The 20065-nt window shown below is 39.5% G+C and overlaps 1 protein-coding gene across 1 annotated transcript in view; it reads right to left on the bottom strand.

Moving 5' to 3' along the window:
* LOC132834375 (kelch-like protein 25) overlaps positions 1 to 18638 on the bottom strand; it is a 30844-nt gene extending 12206 nt beyond the window's left edge. Inside the window, exon 1 of the mRNA XM_060853218.1 lies at positions 18549 to 18638. Coding sequence (XP_060709201.1) covers positions 18549 to 18581 — 33 coding nt within the window. The 5' untranslated portion in view covers positions 18582 to 18638. The remainder of the gene's footprint in view (positions 1 to 18548) is intronic.
* Positions 18639 to 20065: the final 1427 nt, after the last annotated feature.

The raw sequence follows: 20065 nt of genomic DNA, 5'->3' as shown, positions 1-20065 counted from the left end.
TATCATTTTAAGGAAGCAAAGCTGGTATCCTTGTCTGGTCTAAATGGGATTCCAGACTCAGGAATGTAATTGACTTAACTGCCCTTTGACAAAATCTCTCAGTTGAAGGATAATTAGAGATAAGCAAAAAATGCTGAACTTGTCAGTGATGCCACATTCCATAAAAATTCCATAAACCATGTTTCAGGACTGTGACACACATTTGTTTAGCACATTCAAAGTCACTTGATGTTTGTGGGCTGTGGTAAAAATGCAGAGGACAGTTTAAGTGGCAGAAATGTAAACAAACCATCTCGGAACAGTGCTGCTTTTAGGATCTGGCCTATAATTTTCTCAAAAACGGCTCCATGTTTTCAAACACCAATATTTTGCTTGGAATGCTTCCTAATACTGTAATACCAGATCTCGAACATTCTTTCATAAGACTGCTTGTTTCCAGACATCATCAACAAAGACCCAACTTTATGCACAACAACTGAATGAGTCAAAACTGACTGGACAGATTCTTTGTCTTTAGTTTCCCCCATGAAGGTGCTTGCTTATGTTTAAGTTTACTTCCGTGATTATCAAATCCATTCATTTTGAACTGGACAATATCATAGAATCTGTATGGAGTGAAAGTAGGCAGTTTGGCCCATCAAGTCCATACTGGTTCCTGTAAATAGTATCTGTCCCTCTACCCTGTCCCCTGAATCCTGCATTTCCTACGGCTAATGCCACCCAGTCTGCATTTCTTTGGGCTGTGGGAGGAAATTCACAGACGAGGGAAGCTGTGCAAACTCCAGTGTCAGTTGCCTGAGGGTGGAATCAAACCAGGTGTCTGGCGATGTCAGGCTTGCGTTACTAATAGACATTTTTATGGACATCAGATACAGGCAATACTGACTACAGCATTGTGCAGATCGTAATTGAAAAGTCTACTCTTATGTCTTGACTCTATTACCCCAAGGAATGGTCATGATAATACCTGTAGGACCATAGTTCAATTGTGTCAGCACACAAGCATCGTGATTTCAGAGAAAAAGGTAACAAGAACAAAAAAACAGACTAATGAGCATCAGAAAAAAAAGAGAACACCTTGAAAGTCTGTTGAAAGTTCCCATCTGAAACCTTAAACTGCCTGTTATCTTTCATTTTGTTGTATTTCCAGCATTTTCCAACTTCTGATTGGCCACATCTTTAACTTAGACCCACATATAATCACAACACTGACCTGCAAGTATCCTTACCCTAAAAGGGGATTTTTTTCTCATTATCAGAATGTGAAAATGCCTACAGGATATCCTAACTTCTCCACGGAGTATACAGAAATAAGGGGCACTCCAAAGTCAAAGCTCTGGAATTTAGAAATATTTAGTGGATTCATGTCAAATTCAAATGTGCAATAAGCATATTTAGCACTAAATTTAATGCAGTCAATAATTTTATGGATTAACAGTACAATGGGAATTGAATGCAAATACAATATTAAATTTACTTCAATATATTCTAACAATATTGTATAAAACATAAGGACTTTTGATCATAAGTGTTTTAAAAGGGATGATACCATATGCACTCAAGCCTCAATACAGTATAGCCTGATATCAGCTTGCTTATTTTTAAATTTAAAAAATTTTTAAAAATAATATTTGGGTAAAGGCTGTCTCTTCTAAAGACACACCCGTGCTCAATGGAATACCCAATACAATGCTTCTTTTGAATCGGTGGCTAGACAGTCCAATAACAATCCCAATGTTTGGCAGCAATCTTGTGGAAGAGGCCACAGAATGATTGCAATTTTGTGTATTTACAATTTCAGTAAAGCCCGACATCACAGTTTCCTTAACTGGAACTCAGTTTAAAAATAAATACTTTTGTCAATTATAGAAATCTCACTTTGTGGAAAGCTTTCAAAAGTGCCTCACTCAATGAATCACAAATGTAATGATTACGGTTTAAGCAGACACACAATTTTGCATCAGCAGCAGAAATATGAACAGGCCTTTGCTTTTTGGTTTGTGTCAAAGGATGCCATCTAGGATACCCAGAAGTTATTCTTCATTGTTTTTAAAAAACAAAGGTCCACATGTTATTTTTAAAATAATTTGTTCAGGTGATGCAAAACTTGTATTTATAGCCCTTTCCTTGTTGCCTGACATGGCGACGGTGAGCATCAAACCACTAGTTTGATGGTTTTTGCATTTTGACCCAGTCACAATGAAGGGGCAACAAAATAGTATCAGAATAATATCCTCATGTTGTTTGGGAGGAGCTTGTGACAGATTCATTGACTTGATGCAGCACATCAGTCGGGCAATATGCATGGAAGTGACTGTGCTGTTGAGAGGTGAGATTGATAGAGTCTCCTCAATGAGATGACATCTCCAACCATCTTAGGTTCATTTTGGGTTCTCAGCTTATACATAGCCTGAGATCCCCAACTTCTGTCCCAGAGGCAAGTTGCCAACCCAGCCAAACCGAATTTCCTATGTATTCGATGTTGACTATCATATGTATATGCTACTTTCATGTGGGGCATATGGTGAGCATGTAAAGTTTTCCACCTGAGCATTTACCTGATGAAGACAGATTTCATTCTTTCCCATTGGGAAGTAATTAGGAGGAGGAAACTTGTTTCATTCCCAGGAATCTTGCAAGAGTGGCTACTCTGCTTAACGTTGGATATTCAATATAAAATTCCGACAATTCATTGATAGTTGGCAATCATCCAACTCTATTAAAATATTTTAGTGAAAGACAAAGGAATTTTTATTGTGAGTTCACACTTTATCTGACACTAAAATAGTTTCTGCTCCATTTTTAGTGTATAATCATATCCAAAGAACTACTTCCCAAAGCAAGCCAGACAACTTCTAGAACTTCACCTGCATAGTTCTGTCTGAACTGTAGAGTGCCAGAATTCAAGTCCAGAATTAAACGTCACAGGAAGGGTAACTAGAACTGAAGAAAATATAGGTTCCTGATGAAGGACTTTTGCCCGAAATGTTGATTTTACTGCTCCTCGGATGCTGCCTGAACTGCTGTGCTCTTCCAGCATCACTAATCCTGAAGAAAATATATTCCACCAACTAATGACAACAGTAAAACACAAACATGAAAGAAGCCTGCAGCATTTCACGGTTAAAGGGAATAAATTAGTTGTGGGAATTAACTGAAAACGTTTAAGTTTCATGAGGTACTGCAGTCACCTAAATTTCTGCTTGTTTTCCTTAAAGAGGAATTTTCTCAAAATGCGGACAATACTTGAAAGAGATGTCAATGGAATATTGTATGATTAGTCCATGTCAATTGATCAAAGTTGCTGCATCATGTCTGAATGGAGTAGGTTTGCTCACCTATGTTGCCACATTATCTGTTGTTGACATTCTTTGCATTAATGTTTGTTCTCGCCCCTAAATTTGAGAAGAGCCAAACCTAATGTTGACGACACTGATCATCTTTGCCCACCATTTCCAAAAGATGTCATTCAGTGTCATTGCAAAGTAATGAAAATCAGGCAATTTTATCCTATGGGTCACTAAGGTCAGTTGTGGTACTCTGCACCAGTGTATTTTAGATGTTAAGTTTGTGATCTGGATTTGAGTTAACAATGAAGTAAAAATTTCTCTATTTCCTTAATAGACTAGTATTTGAGAGCTTTTGAGTCTGGAAATGCGACACAAGATCATCTGTGATTGACTAAAGTTGGTTCTCTAGATGTCAAACGTAGTTATTCCACCTATAAACAAACAAGTTACCAGCAGTAGGCCTTTAAGTAACCAGTAACATCGTGGTTGTGGCCTCAACTTGACATTCTTGCCTAATTCCATCAACCATTGACCCTTCATTAGTTAAGAATCTACCTACCTCTGCCTTAAACAGAAATGTGCAAAAGCCCTGCCACACCACTCTGGGGAACAGAAAGAGGGCATAGGTTTAGGGTGAGAGGGGAAAGATATAAAAGAGACCTAAGAGGCAATGGTTTCACATGGAGGATGGTTTGTGTATGGAATGAGCTGCCAGAGGAAGTGGGTGGAGGCTGATACAATTGCAACATTTAAAAGGCATCTGGGATGGGTACATGAATAGGAAGGGTTTGGACCAGGTGCTGGCAGGTGGGACTAGATTGGGTTGGGATAGCTGGTCGGCATGGACAGGTTGGACCAAAGGGTCAGTTTCCATACTGTACATCTCTATGGCTATGACTCTCTGAGGCTATCATTCCGCCATCTACTACGTGACCATACTTTCAAAAATACCATAATAATGAAACTGTGGGTGTGGGAAATGGTAGTTGGCTGATCAGTTGATTTGATCTCCACATTTCAGAATAACACGGGAAGTATTTCCTAAGTTAAAATTGCAATTTTCCCAACATCACACCTAATAATAGATTGATGAGCATTTTATGGATGAGCTCAGCAATGAATCTGACAATTTCCCATCTACCTTCCCCCATGATTATTAGTAGGAGATTAAATCCAGTCAAAGATATTAAATATTTGGTCCTAGGCCAACATTTCAGAAAATTGACATCAAGTAGAAGGGCAAGTCAGAACACCACTGCGATGTGCTGTATTTGTGTTTGAATGGCAATGTTAATTGTAGCTTGTTCACAGTATAACCAACATAGGTCATTTCAGCAGCAGTTTCAGTATTAGTTTACCAAATTATTGACCAGCTTTTATCTTGATATTGGTCCACAAACCGCAACCTGTCTACTCCAACTTGGCCAAATGACCATTCAGCTTTCACCAGCCTAAGTGCTGACTGTTCTAACGTAAATTCGGCCAAGTATCCAAGATCAGGTTGTGCAGATACCATGCTTTTATCCTTTTAGCACTTGTTTCTGCATTTCCACATTGAGATATTTTACATTAGAAATAAAGTCATCAGACATTGGAATTGCCTCTTAATTTTTCTCCCAAGAAATGAGAATGCAGTTTGTGTTGCTGATATTATTTCCAGTTCTGCTGGAGATAAATGCACCCCCAAGTATAACACAGAGCTGTGAGAGTAGTGTTATCTTTTTAAGCCCCAGTCTTTTAAAGTTTGATAATCTCAATTATAGCACTATGTGCTTCAGAGAGATATGGCCTGTGAAGGCGCTGTTAATGCACAAATCAATTCTTGTGTGATGCTTTTTCTGAACTGAATTACACTGCATCAAGGAAACATTTGGAGTGAATAATTTACACCAACATCTATAATGCACGAATAAGCTTTGACAGATTGCAGACAGAATATCTGGAGCAGACGAGTCTCTGGGACTTGTAGGTGCCGTTTCAGAACCAACAGATATGGAGGGACGGCAATAAAGAGTAGGTTCTTCAAGACAATTAGATGCACCCTGTATCTGGAAGATAGCATTACCACCAAATTGACGTGTCAGAATATAGCAACAGTGCAGTCAAGTAATTGGAGTTGCTTGTTCGTTAGTTGCACTTGCTGTCACTGAATGGTCATCAGCAAAATGTAAACTAATAGGATTTCTTCTCTCACTCTAGTTTATAGCACAGAAGCAATAGTAATATCATAATTGCACCAACGTCTGCCTCATCAGAATTATTGCACTTTTGAGGTAAAATTCCCCAGATACAGATAAAAGAAAGTGACTATAAAAGAGCAAAGCTAACGTCATTTACAAAATACCGTGCAAGGACTGTGACAAACAGGCAGAAAACTAGCCACCAGGATACATAAACAACTCGCCACAAAAATACATGACCCTCTCTCACTGGTATCTTCACATACGGATAAGGAAGGACACCACTTGGTGGGACAATATATCCATCCTAGTACAAGACAAACAAAGACATGCACAAGAATTCCTAGAAGACTAGCATTCCAACCAGAACTCTATCAACAAACACATCGAGTTAGACCCCATCTACCACCCCCTGAGAAAAGGAACTGGAAGTGACTTCACCACAGGAAATGACATCACCAATCCAAAGAAACCCAAACATATAAATTGCAAGCAATAACTTTCAGCATTGCTTCCCATGAGGTCCACTGAAGATGTTACCTAGTAAGATAATGAAACATCTGGAAATGAACCTTCCAGCTCAGCGAGCAAACCTACATTCAAAACCTCAACCTGAGTTACAAATCTTCTTAAAACCCGCTAAAAGTGACTATAACTTGGCTCCAAGTTAACAGTGAGTGGGGATGCTAAAAGCTGGCATAGGCTAGTGAAACCTAATTTTGGTCAGGGTGTTTTTTGCTCAATTTCTTGAAATATCAGTAGAACATGCTTGAAATGGGCATTAGGCTACCTTGTTTTGCTCAACATGGGCCTGTGCTCATAATAAATCCAGCCTAAAACTAAGAAAGCAACTGTAATGTCCTTCCTAACCTTTCAAGAGACTGCCGTTCTGGAGCCACACACAGATCTTTATGTGCCTGCCCCTGACCTTTTCCAGTTCAATTGCATTAACATGAAACAAAGCCTTAAAGATAAATTAAGTCATCAAGAATTGTGGGTTTTTTTATTGTGGGGATTACAGGCTAATCATTATGCTGCACTTCATGATTTCACTGATTGATGATAAACATGGTGTGTACTAAGTAAATCTGAGAGTTATATAGTCACTATAATTATTGATAATGCCTTAGGTTTGTGGAATAACTTTTATGGTTGTGACCATTACTGTTATTAATTTAACTAGTAATACATTATTCAAAATGTGCTATCAAATGCCAAGTTTTTATCATAAGCGATAAAAATTGATTTGAAATATTTAGACCAAAGTTAATATTTAAAATGAAAGCAAAATACTGGGAATGCTGAATATCGGATACAAGAATGGAAATGCTGGAAATATCGATCAGGCAGCATCTGGGGACAGCGAAAAACACCAAACATTTTTAATCAGAACTAAAGTGACATTTTATTTCAATCTCCGCAGATGCTTCCAGCTTTGCTGAGAATTTTCAGCACTTCTTATTTAAGTTAATTTGCTTTAAGCATTAAATGACAAAATTATACTGTTAACAGAGTCAAAAACAATTCATTGTAGATCTGTTTTTGAATTTCTTTTCCATTTGATAATAAATTACTGAAATTAAGTGTATAAATTATACACTCTACCAGATACACTTGACAGTTTACCAAGTATTTGATTTTAGAATGACTAAATATTCTTATGGCTCCTCATTGTTTTTATTTTCGGTATTTTTCAGATATAAGACCATAAGACTTAGGAGCAGAAATTAGGCCATTCAGCCCATCGAGTCTGCTCCACTATTCAATCATGGCTGATAAGTTTCTCAACCCCATTCTCCCTGTAATCCTTGATCCCCATGACAATCAAGAACCTATCTATCTCTGTCTTAAATATACAGAATGACCTGACCTCCACAGCCTTCTGTGGCAATGAATATGCTCAATAGGTTGAGAAACTCAACAAATCTTGTCCTAATCAATGTTTCTAAAAAACAAAAAGCGCTGCCCCTTCCATGTATACTTGCCCAAGAGTCGAGCTAGTTTACACAATTCTGATGCAAGCTGCTGTCACCCTACAGTCACCCTCCTCTTACTCATTGTTACCTTTCATCCATTCACTTATTGTTGGAAAACAAATGTTACCACATAACCCAGCAAAACTCGTCACCTCCAGAAACAAATAATCCATCCCTCATAGGGTTAAGTACAAATGAAACCTCTGCAGACTAAGAAACCCAACTTTTAGCAGATATTTCAAAATGCAACCAGACATTGGATCTCTGGGTAACAATCTTGCTCGATTTGGGCAGTTAGAAAACTACAAATTGTCAATGATCGGACACCTGATAAAACCATGACTTCTGTTGTATCTTACAAATAACTCAAACATCTCGAAATAATTTACCTACAATGAAGTGCATTCAAATAGCATTAGATAGGCAAGCATGATAGCTATTATGTTTTAAAAGAGAAGGCAAGATTTCACAAGCAGCAATGTGATAAATGAACAATTATGTCAGTTGAGGAAACAGCATTGGTTCAACTCGTTGCTCTTCTCCAACCTGGGCTTTGGGATCTTCTAACATCCCCAGAAAAGCCAGGGTAATCATATTATCTGACAGACATTCGAACTTTTTCACTTCTGCAGTGGGGTCAGCCTAGGTCACTTGCTTGATTTCTGGAGCTGGACTTGAACAGACAATTTCTGAGGCAAACCTGTTACTTAAGGAAGGTACAGGTGCCAGAAAGAGTTGGGAAATTTGGAAACTTGTAGAGATGAGGACAACATAACTGAGAAAGTCAGAGGGATGTTAACTTGGCTTGGAGACACCGTTCATTCTAGAGATTGAGTTTATTCTCGCACACTACTGTGCTAGATTTTCACATGGTGCATCTGGAATCTATTCATCTAGTTGCTTGCTTGTTATCAGTGTTGGTTTGTGTTTAATGGATATATTATCCTGGATCTCGGTGCTTTGTTTATGGGTCATAACAGAAGTACCCAGCAAATCTAGAAAACTGAAAGTCCAGCATACCATGAGAAAGATAATCCTGGATCTTTTTTGTAGATGTTGTCATTTAATAGTGAATTCAGGGGCTTCCCTTCTGTGTGTTGGTTTTATATCTCATGACAGGTTTCTTCAGATCCCTGATGAAGTGCTTATGCCCGAAACATTCATTTTCCTGCTCCTCAGATGCTGACTGACCTGCTGTGCTTTTCCAGCACCACACTCTCGACTCTGATCTCCAGCACCTACAGTCCTCACTTTCTCCTAGGTTTGTTCAGTAGGTAAATTATATAACGTGGATGTGGAGAGCCTAAAGTCTTCATTTAGATGGCAGATCACTTTAGGCAAAAGTAGGGAAAGGAAGACTTCATGTTCCACCTCCTAACATGTGTTGCTGGAAAAGCGCAGCAGGTCAGGCAGCATCCAAGGAGCAGGAGAGTCGACGTTTCAGAGTTGAGCCTCTCCTGCTCCTTGGATGCTGCCTGACCTGCTGCGCTTTTCCAGCAACACATTTTCAGCTCTGATCTCCAGCATCTGCAGTCCTCACTTTCTCCACCTTCTAACATCCCTCACCTTGAAGTGCACAATTCATGAAAGGTTTAGTTTTCAGTAGTTTGAATGATTTATAGAAATCAAAACATGGAAACCAGTCATTTGGTCAGTTTAAATTTATTGTCAGCATTTACCATTCATACAAACAAATTGCTCCAATCACCTTTACCAATCTAATTCCCCATCCAAGTCTTCAGTGTTAACATGCTTCAGTGAAGTCCACACACTCAGGAATTTTATTTGTAAAACATTTTCACTAGGTTTCTCTTCCAAATCTTTTAACATTTAATTTTAGCTCTTGTTCTTGACATCTCAACTACTGCAAACAGCCTGTTTCTACCCTGTCCCATCCTTTCAAATTTTTAAACTCTTCTTGGCTTTATAGATATTTGAATTAAAAACCGTTTAGGAAACAAAAACACTCAGAGAACGTGAGAAATTTTGAATCCGTTGTTTCAAAATATTATTTAAATATTTGAATATTTTGTCAACCCTCCTATGTAGCAACCAAGCATTAGACACACCAAGAGCCTCAGCTTACGTCAGTTTTTTTTTACAACACATTCAGTCTGACCGTTCACTGATGATTTGGAGATGCTGGTGTTGGACAAAAGTTTTGCTATAAATTCTGTGTCTTGCGATCTTATACTCCACAACCATTTGATGAAGGAGCAGTGCTCCGAAAGCTAGTGCTTCCAAATAAACCCGTTGGACTATAACCTGGTGTTGTGTGATTTTTAACTTTGTACATTTACTGATGCCTTGCAAGGATGAAGGCTGTATTTTAATATAATAATCTCGGAATAAAATATTCCCAAATTCAGAATTCCATAGCATTGCACCAGCCCTGAATGCAATCATTTGAAAGAAGTGGCACAAGTATAGAGATGCTTTTAATATTAGTGGAATGTCTTAGCAGGTTCCAGCACTCATTGGAAATAACGTATTTCATTAAGGACTTGAACAAAGCTTCTTTGTCTTTGCAAGCTCTTTTTTTTGGTAATATTACCATGGTACTGCACAGGAAATGTACCATCTGTACCTATTCTAATGTAGCCTTGATAGTCAAGTAATGTGAGATACTTGCTGCAGGGAAATGTCCCTATCTAGTATTTCAAACTCCTCTTCCCTCGTGACTCAGCTATATCCTGTACTACAGCTGAGAATGTTTAAGACAGTTCACTGGAGTAAAATCAAACTAATTTGGATCCTGAGCCACACAAAATGAAATTAGAGCCGATGACCGTTCAAAAACATATGTTTTCAGAGTGTCTTAAAAGAGGGATCTTAGATGTTAAGGGAGAAAATTAGAAAATTTCAGTGCTTAGGAGTTAGGCAGCTCTAAGCATGCTGGGGCAATCAAAAGTGGGGAGATACAACAGGCCAAAATTAAACAGCATACAAAGCACAAGATGCATTTTCATTCATTGGATCAACTCATTTCACCTGGGACTATACTTGGGAGTGGGACCATTGAACTTGACTGTATGAAAGGCAAACTGGCACACACACAATCATCCAGGATTCCTACTTCTGATTGATTTTAGGTGGTTGTTTACGTTTACCTTCAGGGCGATGCTAATGAGATATAGCTTTTTGGACTTGACACCTATTCCCAAGTTAGATCCCAGTTTGGATGTCAGAATAAAGGCCGAGAACTCATGACAATGTTTTTTAAATGAAGATTTTGTGTATAAAGTCCTGCGAAACCAACTTGTGTATTGCTTTATAATCCCACAAAACATTGAGGTAGAACTTCAATTCTTGACATCAGTTCAGATTTCTGCCTGGTTTGCCCTACTAATTTAAAAGTGTACACAGGTTCACCATAAGAGAAACTGACTGCACTAACAGAATAAATTCCACAGCCAATAATACCAATTATTTGTCATGTCAAAATTAACTCTTTGCGTTGCTGAATAAAGGAATTGTGATTTCCAGTTAACATTGAGTTACTTCTCAAAGCTGTATTGGTGAAAATCATATGAAGGATGACATGACCTGAGGAAATAAAGTCTAATCTATACTTTGTAATCCTTACATCACAACTTCTGGCAACCTATAGCAATGATACTTCTGAGCTCCTATTACTCAAGTGGATAAGAATTAACTTTGATATGTGACACAAGTGTCCTGATTGGCTGGTTGCCCCATCCTGGGAAAAAATAGTCCACTACAAAAGCAGTTTGTTTCAGGTACTCAAAGTCCCGCGCGTTTTTATCCTGCTCAGCTCTCAACTTAATCTCACATTCGTCTGTGCACTAATACAGGATCCAAAGTGGACCTTTGGATCCTGTATTACAGGACTTTCTGTCCCTCGAGCACAAGTTAATATCTTCAGAGATTGGGTAGGGAGAAGAAGCAATGGCATAAAAATCTGTGTGACTGTTATGCAATGACTTGCACTTTACAAAAGGATTAAGTTGAGCAACTTAGGCCCAGTGGACTTGGCCAAGGGATATGTAATGAGACACTGCTTCTGTCATCTCCCAGGATAGTTTTGCCAACTTGTAGCAGGTGGCTTGTCTTTAATTTCAGGCACAGAGGTCTCATTTGCTTTTTAAATTAAGCAAACTGTTCACATTAAAGTGATATTAAGGAAATGTACAGACAGAAATAGGCCATCCATACCATTCTGCCTGTGCTGATCCTCACATTTGTTCATAATTAGGTTCGTTATCCAACTCGGTTTTAAAATTATTTCTGAAATCATCGTCAATCACCTTTATAATTAGGGTTCCAGTTCCCAAGAAGCAGTGAAAATATATTTCCTTTGTTTCCCTATAAAACATTGACAATGATTTTGAATTCATTTTATTCACTCAACAGAGAGAATAAATTTATAAATATGCAGATGAATTAGGAGCTAAGGTACGCCATTCAGTCCCTCAACCATGTTCCATTCAATAAGATGGTGGCTCATCTGTTTTGTTTTATTTTTTAATTCTAAATTTTTGTCTACCTTCCCTTGTCTAACAGAATCTACCTCCACTGTAAAAATGTTCAATGATCCCAATCTCTGATGTTTTCTGAGACACAGTTCCAAAGTGCCACTAGCCTCCATAAGAAGTTCCCTCCTGTCCTAAAACGGTGATTCATAATTTATTAGGACCCTTAAATCAGAAGTCTGTAGCTCTGGACTCACCTGCAAGAAAAAAAACATTCTTTTCACACCTTTTCAGGATCTGGTCCAATTCATCAAAACCTTTCTGATGTTGCAAACACCAGTAGGTCAACTCATCACTTTCTGTTGTCCAAGAACACTTTGACATTACTGAAATCCCACCATGACCTGCTTCCACCTATCTCATATTTTTGTGATGGGGATTCATAACCTGCTCCTCCTTGTTGGCAATTTCTGCCCAGCTGCACTTGCCTTAAAGATTCCAGGCATGACAGGAGTGTCCAATGAGGAGAGTTTGAAGATACAGGGCCTGTATGGTCTAGAGTTTAGAAGATTGAGCGGTAATCTTATTGAAACAGACAATACTCTTACAATGCATCAACCCCATTGAGCCAAGCAGGATTTTTACCTTGGAAAAAGATTCTAGAACTGGGGACACAGTCTCAGCAAAATCACCAGTGGAATCTTCAACAGACCCGTCCAAACCCATAGCCTGTACTTTTTAGAATAGAGTAGCAGATGCACCTGAATACCACCACCTGGAAGTTCAGCTCCAAGTCACATACCATCCCAACTTGGAACTATATCACTATTCCTACACATTTGTTGAGTTGAAATCCTAGAAGTCCCTTTTTACAGCACTGTGGGTGTACTGAAACTGCCAGGACTACATCTAGCTGAAGGGAGAACCTCACCGCCATATGAAGGCAATTAGAGATGGGCAGTAAATTTTGGTCTATCCAGTGATGTCCATATCCCAAGAAAAGAAAATGGTAGGCCATTTAGGATTGAGATGAATAGAAATTTCTTCATTTAGAGGCGACTAAATCTTCAGAATTCACTGCCCCAAAATGTCTGGAGAACCTAATTCTTTCATTATATTTAAGACAGACATCAAGGGATATCAGGGAGAAATGAAGGAAAGTGACATTGAGGTGGAAAATCAGCCACCATCTAGCTCGGTGGTGGAACAGGTTCAATGGGCAAGTGACCTACTCCTCCTTTCTTTAATGCTTTCATGGTTTCCATTTCCCTACTCTGTTAATTGAGACATTTAATGCGATTTTTGGAAAAAAACAAAGTGGTCGCATAGATGTAGACTATTTCCTCTGGTGGGGAATTCCCAATACAGGAGGACATCGTGTTAAACTTGGAATTTGATTGTTTTGGGTGATGTAGGAAACCCGTCTTCTCATAAAAGGTAGTGAAATTCTGGGACTCCCTCCTTAAATAGCTATTCTGGCTAGTTAGATTGAAAATTTCATAACAGATTGGTAGGTTTTTGTAAGACAAATGCACCATGGGATCTAGAACTGAGGCCATAGATTAAGTTAGGATACAGATCAGTTCTGATCCAGCTGAATGGCAAAAGAACGTACAATGACAATATGGACATTTTTTCCGATACACAATCAGTAGTATCTCAACTTCCAGTCACCACTCCTTGATCTCCCCAACCTCAACATCCCATAAAGTCCAGATATGTAACTTTGTGCTTGACCATTTCCTTTCACAGCACTTGTTCATTTTCTCACCAAGAATTTCTTTGCTACATTTGTGGTTGGCTATGTTAGTTGTTCATGGTGATTTTTGTTAAAAATGATCCTGATCACAAAATGCAACTACCTCTGCACTCCCTCAAAATATGCTCACGTTTTAGGGCAGTATTGCAGCAGTGATCAGGTTGCAAACTAACAAAACCAGCAAGCTCCAGATTTCAAAATTTCCATGGACCTGCCGGGAATTGAAGGGTAAAATCAGGACCATCTTTCATTAAACCTGTAAACAGTCAAGGTGGTCCCTCTCAAGAGTGAAAACAGTATCTACAGAAAGATTAGATTTAATTTGCAAAGTGAACTGCAATCCAATTAAGGGTTTAAGACACTGATGTGGGTCCTTTGTCATACTTCAATCAAATGCAGCAGTATTGGTTACAATAAGCTTAACCTCTTATTCACCCAAGATTACCATCAGGAACAAAGTGCAAATTTCAGCTAAAATCAATGGAATGAACTGCACTCAAAGTGTCACAACCTTTAAAAAGTACTTGGATGAGCATTTGAAATATAACATTCAGGCTAAGGGCCTAAGGCTGAAAATTGGGCTAAGCGTAGCTGTGACATTAACCTATGAAACTATAGTATTGTAGCTCGAAGAGACGTCTTTCGTTTTTGGATAGAGTCAAACTCCAATGTTTGTTTCCTTGACATGCTACTTTACAGAAATGCATTGTGTTTGTGAATATGTACATATACAAAGTTTTTTAAAGAATATTTTTGAAATAAAAAAAATACCCCAGATGTACCAAAAGGCCTTTCCTAAACTGTATGATTTACTGCACTTGATTTATTAAATGTAAGTGATGGATTAGTTAAAATGCTCCAGATTTAAACACCATCTGGTGTAATCCTGAGCCAAAACACCAGCTACAGCCTGTGAATGTACTAAGTCAACCCAATTCAACAATGGTAAACATGCTACTACTTAGCTTCGATGATTCTCAATTTACTAAGAAATCAAAAGTCAGGCAGGGTTCTCCCCCGTATGTAGGAAATTTTCTGGAATGTGTACATATGCAGACATCAGATAATGCCAGAATAACCTTGGCCTTGCTTTTATGAAGGGCTTATGCCTGAAACAACTTTCCTGCTCCTTGGATGCTGTCTGACCAGCTGTGCTTTTTCAGTACCACACTCTTCAACTCTTGCTTTTAAATTGCACACTCCTGAACTTTTCAACCCGTCCTCTCCCCTCCCCATCTCTCCCAGCCTCACAAGGCTCTGTGATATCTGCACTCAACTAATTCTGGCCTCTTGTATATTCCAGATTTTAAAATCATTCCATTATAGGTGGCTGTAACTTCAGTTGCCTGGTCCTCAAGCTCCAGAATTCCCTTCTTTTGCTTCTCCATCTCTCTACCTTCCTTCTTTAAGGCTGTCCTTGAGGATTTGACCAAGCTTTTAGCATGTGACCTAATACTGCCTTATGATTACCTAAGTTTTTTTTCTGAATATTCATTCAAAGGATGTGAGTCAGAATTTATAGCCCAGAGGGCAATTAATAGTCAAAGGGCCACATGCACACCTGACCAGGTTAGGATGGCAAATTTCCATTCATAAAAAGGACAACAGCAAACCAGACAGGTCTTTATGACAAATGCCAGTGGTGCCCCTTAGACCATATCTTTATTTCAGAATGTACTGAATTCAAATTTCACTCTCTGTTATGATGGGAAACTCATGGCCCCAGAATATTGGCATGGTGTTATGGATTACTAATGCCATTTTTTCTAACCATATCACCCCTTTCCCTTACTTTATAAGGTTATGTTTTATGGTGTTGCTTTTGTTTTATAATTGTCCTGTGAAGCACTTGTGATGTCTTATTACATCAACAACACTGTATAAGTTGTTTTTGCACATGCCAATATGACTAGATAATGAGCCCACACTCTCAGTCCTGGATTCTAAATAAAACGAAGTGTGACAATCTAGATGTAGTGTCAGCGGCCAGAATGTGCTTACAGAACCAACAAGAATGCAGTCCACCAGAAGGAGAAGGAACAACATTTAGCCAAAGGAAAAACATTGTCAAAGAGCAAAAGCAATACATTCACTTTGTAGATGGGATCTCATCATCCCTGAAACATCAGTAACTGTTTATAATCCAACTGCAATGTAGAAAGGCCACAATCTTAAGGCAAACCGGCTCACAGCGTCTTCTCTACTGCACCAATATTCTCGGCAGACAGCTGGAATACTTTAGTTACAGATATCAGCATCACTGTCGGAAATCACAGTTCCTGATAAGAGTAGACGGTACTGAGATTGCTCGAAACAGATATATCCTTGCATTCCTGCAGCTTTCTGTATCTTTAGGAATCAATTCAAAATACTTCACATAGACCGGACTACTTTGATGTACGGTGTAGAAAAAGGCAGTTGCTATTTTTGCAGCTCACAAACATGCAGACAGTAATGAAATGTACGTTCTCTCTGTTCCTGCTACGTGGTGACAGCTTATAGCTGGGCCATCAGGAATGCTCAGCAATCATCATATTACCAGCAAGCAGGACAGTCGGCTCTAACTGCAGTATCACAGGGCATAGGTTTAAAATGATTGGTAGGATGAGGGGGAGAACAAGGAAAGCATTTTCATCCAGGAGTCTGGAACTCGCTGCCTTAAGGAGTCAGGAACGCGTAACTCTTAAAAGGTCCAGCATATACACTTGAATTCCCACAACTTCCGGGGATACATTCCAAATGTTAGAAAACGGGATTAAGTTTTCCTCCGGCGCATACAGTGGGCAGAGTGGCCTTTCTCTCTCTGTAGATTTGTCTAAATACCTGAGGAGGAAAAATGTGAATGGATATGGGGAGGGAGCCATCTAGTGAATTGCACATTAGCGGGAGTCAGTAAAGATCAAATGGACTTCTGTGCTGGAATGATTCTATTCTCTGGAACGTCAGTCTATTATTGACTCGACCACTGAACAATATTCGGACCGTGAAGAGCGCTCTACAAACAGATGCTTTCTTTAAACAAAAGACGTATTACAGAAAATTAACTGATCTCCTGGAACTCACTAATCTTCCTAATTGAAAGATAATAAATTAACTTACAGAAAGTCAATCTCTACTCAGCTACATTAGAGATGAACTAATATCCCCAAGGATTGGGTGTCAAAATGAAACCAATTTCAGGGAGTTCTGAAAGTATTTTTATTTTGATGTAGCCACAGTATTTCGGTGAGTGTCTGTTTTTCTCCCCTCCTGAAGATATTGACTCACTGGAGTAGGTTTTCAGTTTGTGATCACCCTTCCACTACCACAACCTGGTTTCTCACTCTCCATACGGGAGTCGAAAATCTGATTGTCAGCACGCTATTCAACCATGCCTGGGCACTGCAGTCGGGCCCATTCTGGTCCTCAACGATTCATAAGCACAAACATGTAAAATTAAATCAGGCGAAGGCTATTGGGCGGCACGGTGGCACAGTGGTTAGCACTGCTGCCTCATAGTGCCTGAGACCCGGGTTCAATTCCCAACTCAGGCGACTGAATGTGTGGAGTTTGCACGTTCTCCCCATGTCTGCGTGGGTTTCCTCAGGGTGCTCCGGTTTCCTCCCACAGTCACAAAGATGTGCGAGTCAGGTGAATTGGCCATGCTAAATTGCCCGTAGTGTTAGGTAGGGGTAAATGTATGGGTGGGTGGCGGTTCGGTGTGGACTTGTTGGGCCAAAGGGCCTGTTTCCACACTGTAAGTCTAGTCTAGTCTATTCAGCCCCTCTAGCTTGCTCGACCACTGGCATGTCCGGTTGTGGTCTCAACTTTAAGGTCCCGTTTATCCCTATCAAAAATCTAACTCTACCTTGAATAAATTCAATAACATTGCTTCTACTGCTTTGTGGGGAAGAAAATTTCATCCTGATGAAGGGCTTTTGCCCGAAACGTCGAATTTCCTGTTCCTTGGATGCTGCCTGACCAGCTGCTCTTTAACCAGCAACACATTTTCAGCTCTGATCTCCAGCATCTGCAGACCTCACATTTTACAAGAAAATTTCACAGTCAAACGAGAGGGTTAGAAGATCTCCTCTAATAGGAGACCTATTTTTAAACTGTATCTCCCTTGATTCTGGTCTCTCCCACGAGGGGGGTAACATCTTTTAATCATTCAACCTATCAAGTCCCCTAAGGGTCTTGTGTGTAGAAGATACACTCAGTACCCAGTGGAGTTCACAGCATAATGATTATGAACAAAATTCCAGTAACTATTTCGCCTCCTGACCAACCGGTCAGAGACATGTAAATCGTCAGTCAAGCAATATGATAACGAGCCCTCTGCGGAACAGTACTCTTCCCCCCACTCCCCCACTTGTATATTTCTCAAACCCACCTATTTGGACGCTTCCATGGCCGTTTTGCAAAAATGGAAATGTTTAATCACAAAATATATGTCCTTTTTCGGTTACCGTAATCCTTGCTCTTCCTAAACAGCATTAACTTGACTTTCCCCCCAGTGACCACGACCATGTCGATATTAAATTATATGGACGAGACTGGCATTATCAAAAGACAGTACCAGGCGGCAGCTGTATCCGGGGTAAGAAACTTCGAACGGTTTAAAAATAAACAAAGAAGAACACCGTGTTAAACTGCTGCACATTCCCTCCCCAGCCTCCTAAATAAACCCATAAATCTATTCGAATAACATTGCTTACTGCAGCCGTAAGATTAAAGAATAAATCACTGGAAACACCGCCTCAGGATCTGAAATCTCCATTTGCCCATTTGAGAGGAAAGCGGTGCCAGTCAGCAAGGTAACTGACACCCCAGCCAGCCCTCCAAAACAAAATTCCTTTCGATTCGCGTTGAATTAAAATAAAGTGAAGAGGTTTTAAATACTCTTGTTTTGTATTAAAGCTAGTACTTACTGCTGTCGCTGAGTATTTAATCAGGAGTGCCATCGAAGCGTATCTTTGTAACAGCGAATGGATACAATTGAGGGGGGAATTGAAACTGCCCGTTGGGCGGGGCCCCGTCTGTCAACAAAGGCTGGGCGGGGCAATCATGCGTTAATTGATAGTGAAACCGACCAATCCTCGAAGCCAGAATGTGATTGACAGTCGGGGCATTACCCAATGGTAGCTGGAGAAGGCGAGCATTTGACAAGAAGTTAAAGCCAAGAATTGGAGGTGCCCGTGTTGGTCTGGGGTCTACAAAGTTAAAAATCACTCAACACCAGGTCGATGAAGGAGCAGCGCTCCGAAAGCTAGTGCTACCAAATCAACCTGTTGGACTATAAACTGGTGTTGTGCGATGTTTAACTGAATACAAAAAGTGGACGTACAAACAGTGGGGAGGCCAATCAGCACCTTCCAAGGCTGTTTGGCTGCTCAAGTCACGCATAACTGATCCTTGCTTTCCATTTAACCCATGTACCTCAATAACTTTACCAAATAAAACAAAATCATTTCACCTTTGAGCATTCCATTTGATCTTTATCATTCACATCCTAGAGGGTGGAGGTGTTGTAGATTTTAATTAACATTGAATGAAAAGGCTGTTGGGCTGTCTGGTCTACTCTGTTTCACTTCTTGTACAAATATAAGCAATAAGAGTAGGCCACTTAACTGCTTAAGTCCACTTCCTCATTCAATATATCCATTGCTGATCAGCTTCAACAACATTTTCCTGCACAATATTCACTGACATCATTCTTCTCCAAAAATCCACCTATCTTGTCTTGAACATACTCAATGGCTGATCCTCCACAACTCTTGTGGTAACTCATTTCAAAGATTCATTTCTGAGTAAAAGAATTTTTCCTCCTCTCGGTCCGAAATTACATGTCCCTTATTCTGAGACTGTGACCCCCTAATTCTAGATCCCACAGTCAGGGGAAATACAATGCAATTACATTGTCAAGCCAGTTGTATATGTGTGTGATAAAAGGATTAATTCAGAGAGATGCCATAAGCACACCCATTAAAACAATACCAAGTGGTCTTGTGGGAAGAACAGCCTAAAATCCCGGAGCAATTAAGCAATAAAATTAGCATCCAGGTACTCCTCATAACAATGTAACTGGTGTGCTCTAATTAATGTGCTCTAATCTCATTCTTGTTCAATGCAAGAGCCTCTTCTAGTTGACCTGGAAAATGTTTCTCCTCAACCAAATTTGACCAAGCATGTCCTTATTCATCAAAGAAGGTGGTGATGAAGAACCTACCATATGGTGAGGTGCAGACTTACCTTCACTGCAAGTACAATGTGGTGAGCAGTGGTGCAGACTTAACTTTGTGTACAACAGCATCCTGAATTAAGATCAATTCTCACCCTTCCAAACTCGAGAGAATAAATTAAATCAATTTAATCTTTCCTCACAGCACAATCCCTCCATCCCAAGAATTAATTTATTCCTGAATGGCCATGTTCTTATTTTAAGATG

This window comes from Hemiscyllium ocellatum, chromosome 39 (genome assembly GCF_020745735.1).
Source record: "Hemiscyllium ocellatum isolate sHemOce1 chromosome 39, sHemOce1.pat.X.cur, whole genome shotgun sequence".
Lineage (NCBI taxonomy): Eukaryota > Metazoa > Chordata > Chondrichthyes > Orectolobiformes > Hemiscylliidae > Hemiscyllium > Hemiscyllium ocellatum.
This window is presented reverse-complemented; position numbering and strand designations above follow the sequence as displayed.